The following is a 7,767-nucleotide window of genomic DNA, read 5'->3' on the forward strand; positions in this document are numbered from 1 at the left end:
GGTGATCGGCCGGCCTCGGCCTCCCAAAGTGCTGGGATTACAGATGTGAGCCACCGCACCTTGCCGAAATATTTTTTTTTTTGAAACAGGGTTTCACTCTGTCACCCAGGCTGGAGTGCAGTGGCACAATCATGGCTCACTGCAGCGTTGACCTCCTGGAGCTCAAGCGATCCTCCTGCCTCAGCTGGGACCGAAGGTGCATGCCACCCAACAGACTAATGTTCAGATTTTCTTTTTTAGTAGAGATCAAGCGGTTCTCATTTTGTTGCCCAGGCTGATCTTGAACTCCTGGACTCAAGTGATTCTCCCACCTCGGCCTCCCAAAGTGTTGGGATTACAGGCATGAGCCACCGCACCTGGCCACAAATGAGCAATGAGAATCTTGACTTCATGAAACTTACATTGAGGCCGGGCGTGGTGGCTCATGCCTGTAATCCCAGCACTTTGGGAAGCAGAGGCAGGATTCCATCTCGAAAAAAAAAAAAAGAAACATATATTGTAGTGGAACAAGTACAGAATTAACAAATAAAAAATAAATAAATTCACATTGTGAATAAATAAACAGAGCAATGAAATAGAGTCATTTTAAGTAGGATGTTATTTATAGTATTGTTTGTAGGATTTCCCAACCTCGGCACTATGGACATTTTGGGCTAGATAATTCTTTCTTGCAAGGGGCTGTCCTGTGTACTGTAGGATATTTAGTAATATCCCTAGAGGCATGTAGTGGCCTCTAACCACTACGTGCCAGTAACAAACAATCCCTAGGGTTGTGACTATCAAAAATCTTTCTAGAGATTGCCAACAATCTCTGGGGATCAAAATTACCCCTACTTGAGAACTACTGTGTTAAAGGGGTGCCTCTTTGAGCGAATGACATGAGCTGAGACCTAAAAGACAAGACAAAAATAAACCTTCAACACTAGTGAAGTGTATTCCAGGCAGGAAAGTGGACAGCAACGCAAACAATGAGACCACAGTGGCCGAAGATAATGAGTGAGGAGGGGAGTGATATATGATGAGACTGGAGAGAGAGGCAAGGACATACATCACATAGTTGCTTGGAGTCATATAAGAAAACTTAGATTTCATTTTAAAGCAGTGGAGTCCATCAAAGTTTCATGTGTTTTTGTTTTGTTTTGTTTTTCTTGAGACGGAGTCTTGCTCTTGTCACCCAGGCTGGAGTGCAGTGGCACAATCTCGGCTCACTGCAACCTCTGCCTCCCAGGTTCAAGCGATTCTCCTGCCTCAGCCTTCCAAGTAACTGGGATTAGAGGGGCATACCATCATACCTGGCTAATTTTTGTATTTTTTTGTAGAGACGGGGTTTCACCATATTGGCCAGGCTGATCTTGAACTCTTGGCCTCAAGTCATCTGTTCGCTTTAGCCTCCCAAAGTGCTGGGATTACAGGCCTGAGCCACTCACTGCGCCCGGCCGACAAGCTTAGTTTACTTAGCACAATGTCTTCAAGGTTCATCCACATTGTATCATATATCAGAATTTCACTCCTTTCTTCCATCTGGGGGGCCTGAATCAGGGAAGAAAAAGAATTTCATTTTAAGGCTGGATAATATTCTGTATATATATATATATATACACACACACTATATTTTGTTTATTCATTTATCTGTCCATGGACATTTGAGTTTCCACCTTTTGGCTATTGTGCATAATGTTACTATGAACATGGGTGTACAGATATCTCTTCAAGACCCTGCTTTCAATTCTTTTGGGTCCTAAAAGTGTAATTGCTAAACCATATGGTAATTTTATGTTTATGTTTTTGAGGAGCTGCCATACTATTTTCCATAGTCTCATACCATTCTACATTCCCACCAGTAATGCATGAGGGTTCCAATTTCTCTACAATCTGACCAACATTTCTTGTTTTCTGTTTTTTGGTAATAGCCATCCTGATGGGTGTGAAATGGTATCTCATTATAGTTTTTTGTTTTGGTTTGGTTTTTGGTTTTTTTTTTTGAGACAGGGTTTCACTCTGTCACCCAGGCTAGATTGTAGTGGCGTGATCAAGACTCACTGCAGCCTCAGCCTCCCGCACTCAAGTGATCCTCCCACCTCAGCCTCCTGAGTAGCTGAGGCACTAAGCGCATGCCACCATGCCCAGCTAACTTTTACACTTTTTGTAGAGACGGGGTTTTGTCATGTTGCCCAGGCTGGTCTCCAACTCCTGGGCTCAAGCGATCCACCCATCTCTGCCTTCCAAGGTGCTACAATTACAGGCATGAGCCACCACACATGGTTGACTTGTATAGTTCTTCATAGATTCGGAATATTAATTCATTATTCAATATATAATTTGCAAATATCCTATTTTGTGGATAAGACGGAAATTTTAAGATTTAGTGCCTGATTAAGCAAATGCTGTGAAACAACTTCACCGAAACAAGCTCTAGTCTTGTTTCAGCTTGCTCTGGAGGTCTGGGTCAAGGTGATATTAAATAGCGGCTTAAAACAGTTCATGGCTGGGCACAGTGGCTCACGCCTATAATCCCAGCACTTTGGGAGGCCGAGGCAGGCAGATCGCTTGAGTCTAGGAGTTCAAGACCAGTCTGGCCAATATAGCAAAACCCATCTCCACTAAAAATACAAAAATTAGACCTGGCACAGTGGCTCACGCCTGTAATCCTAGCACTTTGGGAGGCAGAGGCGGAGGCGGGTGGATCACTTGAGGTCAGGAGTTCGAAACCAGCCTGGCCAACATGGTGAAACCCTGTCTCTATTAAAAATACAAAAAAATTAGCCAGCTGTGTGGCGGGTGCCTGTAATCCCAGCTATTTGAGAGACCGAGTCAGGAGAATCGCTTGAACCCGGAAGGCGGAGGTTGCAGTGAGCTGAGATCACGTCACTGCACTCCAGCCAGGGTGACAGAGTGAGACTCCGTCTCAAAAAGAAAAAAAAGAAGTACAAAAATTAGCTGGGAGAGGTGGTGCAGGCCTGTAATCTCAGCTACTCTGGAGGCTGTGGCACGAGAATTGCTTGAACCCGGGAGGTGGAGGTTGCAATGAGCCATGATTGTGCCACTGCACTCCAGCTTGGGAGACAGAGAGAGACTCTCTCAAAAAACAAACAAACAGTTCATATCTACTCCAGAGAGCCCCCCCGAGAAGCTGGTTGTGTTTCACATTTACCCCCTAGATATTTTATTTTCCTCCTTAAAGATCAAAGAATCAAGGCAGAGGAAGCCATGAATGAGAGAGTCAAGGTAAGGCTGGAAATAAAAGACTGTCCTATTCTTATCACAGCTGGATTATTCTCTTATTTTCTAACTTAGTCTGTAAGTTTCTTGATGGCAGGTACTGCTATATAAATTTAAAACCAATATTCTATTCAGCACCTAGCACATCAGCCTTTACATAGTAAATGCTCAATAAATTGTTGTTTATTGACATTAATTGATTAGCAATTCCTATAATTCTAGAAGATTGTCATGAAGTGGTCTATATTGTCTCATATGAATAATAACAGATTGCATTCTTACTTGAATATTTGATATCAAATAAATATTTGTATAAAGTATTTATAAAATTATGAAATAAAGATATGCTACAAAGCTTCTTTTTTCTTTTTCTTTTTTTTTTTTTTGAAATAAGATCTTACTCTGTCCCTCAAGGCTGGAGTGCAGTGGCACAATCATGGTTCACTTCAGCCTCGACCTCCTGGGCCCAAGTAATCCTCCTACCTCAGCTTCCCAAGAATCTGGGAGTATCTGGGACTACAGGCATGTGCCACCATCCCTGGCTAATTTTTCTGTAGAGATGGGATTTCGCCATATTACCCAGGCTGGTCTTGAACTCCCGACTCAAGCGATCTGCCCACCTCAGCCTCCCAAAGTGCTGAGATTATAGGCGTGAGCCACCATACCCAGCTAAAATTTATTTTTAAATTCAATAGACATGAGGGCCAGTCTCAGTGGCTCACGCCTATAAACCCAACACTTTGGGAAGTAGAGGCGGGCAGATCGCTTGAGGTCAGGATTTTGAGACCAGCCTGGCCAACATGGTAAGACCCTGTCTCTACTAAAAATATAAAAATTAGCTGGGTGTAGTGTCATGTGCCTGTATCCCAGCTACTGGGGAGGCTGAGGCACAAGAATCACTTGAACCTGGGAGGCAGAAGTTGCAGTAAGCCAAGATCGTGCTCCTGCACTCTAACCTGGGCAACAGAGTGAAACTGTGTTTCAAAAAAAAACAACTTTGTTAATCACTAGACCTGTGATAGATTGGGAGGATTCAAAGGTGGACAAGGCAAATCCTTCAAAGAATTTGCGGTTTCATAGTTAAGTAGACAATAAGCAGCAACCATGCCATGATAATGGGGTGCTATAATACAGGTAAGCACTGGATGCCATGGGGCAGAACGTAAGGGGCACCTAACTCGGTTCATAATTGGAAGAAAGGGAAGTTGGAAAGGTTCCTGAGCTGCTTCTTAAAAATAAGTATGGGCCGGGCACAGTGGCTCGCACCTGTAATCCCAGCACTTTGGGAGGCCGAGGAGGGTGGATCACCTGAGGTCAGGAGTTTGAGACCAGCCCTGCCAACATGGCAAAACCCCGTCTCTACCAAAAATACAAAAATTAGCCAGGTGTAGTGACAGGTGTAATCCCAGCTACTTGGGAGGCTGAAGCAGGGAGAATCACTTGAATCCGAGAGGCGGAGGTTGCAGTGAGCCGAGATAGCGCTGCTACACTCCAGCCTGGGTGACAGAGTGAGACTCTGTCTCAAAAAAAAAAAAAAAAGTATGATCAGTTCTTATGAGTACAGAAATAAACTCTCGCATTTATGGTCAATTGCTTTTCAACAAATGTGCCAAGATGATTCAATGGGGAAAAGAAAAATCTTTCCAACAAATGGTGCTAGGACAACCAGATATTCACATATAAAAGAAAAAAATTGGACCCTTTTCCAACACTATACACAAAAATTAACTCAAAATAGACCACAGACCTAAATGTAAGAGCTAAAACAATAAAAATCTTAGAAGAAAATGTAGAAATATGTCTTTGGGAACTTGAGTTAGTTAAAATCTTCTTAGATACGAAACTAAAAGCACAAAGCAGCAAAATAAAATAAATAAAGTGAATTTCATCAAAATTAAAAACTTTTGTTCTTCAATGAAAGGCATCCAGAAAGTAAAGACACCTCTCAAAATAGGAGAAAATATTTGCAAATCATGTATCTTTTTTTTTTTTTTCAGACAGAATCTTACCCTATTGCCCAGGCTGGAGTGCAGTGGTGCAATCTCAGCTCACTGCAACTTCCACCTCCCCGGTTCAAGCAATTCTCCTCAGCCGCCTGAGTAGCTGGAATTATAATCATGCACTACCACACTTGGCTAATTTTTGTGTCTTTAGTAGAGATAGGGTTTCTTCATGTTGGCCAGGCTGGTCTCGAATTCCTGGCCTCAGGTGATCCGCAAGCCTCAGCCTTCCAAAGTGCTGGGATTACAGGCATGAGCCACTGCACCCGGCCATGCAAATCATATATCTTAAAAGGGATTTATATTTAAAATATCTAAAGAATCTTAAAACTTGATAATAAAAGACAACCTCATTAAAACTTAGTAAAGGGAAGGATGAAATAAAATTATCTTTGTCACAGATGACATGATTATGTAGAAAATTGGAAATGACAAAAGAAACACTTGGAACTAATAAGCAATTATAGCAAGTGATGATAGTTGCAGAATGCAAGGTTAGTATATAAAAGTCAGCCAGTTGCGGTGGCACGAGCCTGTAGTCACAGCTACACAGGAGGCAGAGGCAGGAGGATCACTTGAGCCCAGGAGTTCAAGGCTGCCGTAGGCTCCATGGAGTGATTCATGCCTGTAATCCCAGCACTTTGGGAGACTGAGAAGCACAGATCACTTGAGTCCAGGAGTTTGAGACCAACCTGCGCAACATGGTGAAATCTCGTCTCTACAAAATATACAAAAATTAGCTGGATGTGGTAGTGCACACCTATAGTTCCATCTTCTTGGGAGACTAAAGCAGGAGGATCGCTTGAGCCTGGGAGGTGAAGGTTGCAGCAAGCTGAGATAGCACCACTGCATTCCAGCCTGGGCAACAGAGTGGGACCCCCACCTCAAAAAAAAAAAAAAAAAAAAAGCCAATGACTTTCCCATATCTCAGTAATGGACAAGTGAGCAAGACTCCATCTAAAAAAAAAAAGAAAGAAAGAAAGAAAAAAAAGAAAGCAAGCATAATTTCATTTACATTAGGCACCCTCCAAAATGATTTTTTTTTTCTCATATGGAATTTCGCTCTTGTTGCCCAGGCTGGAGTGCAATGGCACGATCTCAGCTCACTGCAACCTCTGCCTCCTGGGCTCAAGCAATTCTCCTGCCTCAGCCTCCCAAGTAGCTGGGATTACAGACATGCGCCACGACACCCGGCTAATTTTGTATTTTTAGTAGAGAAGGGGTTTCACCATGTTGGTCAGATCCACCTGCCTCGGCCTCCCAAAGTGCTGGGATTACAGGTGTGAGCCACTGAGCCCGGCCTGAAATGCTTTTTTTACAAGAGCACAAATCCACTTTTATTTATTGACTTTTCATTAGTTTAAATCCTTGAGGGGTACAGCATGAGGGTACAGCATCACTTGGATTCTGTGTCCAATAGCCTTAGCAGGAAGATTGCTTTGGAATTTGGCACAAGCCATGCCACTGTTTCTGTGGGCCAGAGTTACCTTTCCCCAGATTACTCTGGTTTTGTTTGGTTTGCCATCAGGAGTCACTCTGTTGTTCTTTGCTTTGTATACATAAGCACATCTCTTGCCCAAATAGAATTCTGTTTCATCTCGGGCATAAACACTGTCAATTTTAAGGAAAGCTGTGTGCTCTCTTTGGTTCTGGAGACCCTGCTTACAGCCAGCAAAAATGGCCTTGGACCACAGCCTTCCAGACATATTTTCTTTTAGAAGTCTTGTTCCCAGCAGGATCCAAGATGGCAGGAAAAACCAAAATGAAACATTTTGATATAAATATATGTATTTTTTGAGACAAAGTCTTGCTCTGTTGCCTAGGCTGGAGTGCAGTGGTGCAATCTTGGCTCACTACAATCTCTGCCTCCTGGGATCAAGTGATTCTTCTGCCTCAACCACCCGAGTAGCTGGGATTACAGGCACTTGCCGCCACACCTGGCTAATTTTTTTTTTTTTTTTTTGTATTTTTAGTAGAGACAGGGTTTCACCGTGTTTGTCAGGCTGGTCTCCAACACCAAACCTCAAGCAATCCACCCGCCTTGGCCTCCCAAAGTGCTGGGATTACAGGCATGAACCACTGCACCTGGCCTATATTTTGATTTGAATCTAACAAAATGTTTAAGTTCTATGAGGAAAACTAAAACTCTGATTTTAAAAAATCAAAGAAGAACCAAATAAATAGGGAGCTATTCAATGATTGTGGGTAGGAAAACTCAATTATCAAGACATAAGTTCTTCACAACTTGATCTACAGATTTCAATACAATCCCAATCGAAATTCCGCAAATGATTGTATGGATATCAACAAACTAATTGTATAGCCAACACAATACTGAAGGAGAAGGCAAAGTTAGAAGACTGACAAGGTCAGAGGACTAACATTACCTGACTTCAAGACTTACTATAAAGCTACAGTAATCAAGACAGTGTAGTATTGCTGAGAGAATAGACAAATAGATCAATGGAAAAGAATAGAGACCAGAAAGAGCCCTGGCAGAAAAGTAGAGGGGGAGGGTGGTAGGATGGGGAAGGGAAGAGGGTGGAGA

At 42.7% G+C, this 7,767-nt stretch overlaps 1 protein-coding gene across 1 annotated transcript; it reads right to left on the reverse strand.

Moving 5' to 3' along the window:
- Nucleotides 1-6,574: 6,574 nt before the first annotated feature.
- On the reverse strand, nt 6,575-6,925 carry LOC112129685 (large ribosomal subunit protein eL33-like). Its single transcript, XM_054535967.1, has one exon. The coding sequence runs from the start codon at nt 6,923-6,925 to the stop codon at nt 6,575-6,577; it is 351 nt and encodes a 116-aa protein (XP_054391942.1).
- Nucleotides 6,926-7,767: the final 842 nt, after the last annotated feature.

Source organism: Pongo abelii, chromosome 19 (assembly GCF_028885655.2).
Source record: "Pongo abelii isolate AG06213 chromosome 19, NHGRI_mPonAbe1-v2.0_pri, whole genome shotgun sequence".
Classification (NCBI taxonomy): domain Eukaryota; kingdom Metazoa; phylum Chordata; class Mammalia; order Primates; family Hominidae; genus Pongo; species Pongo abelii.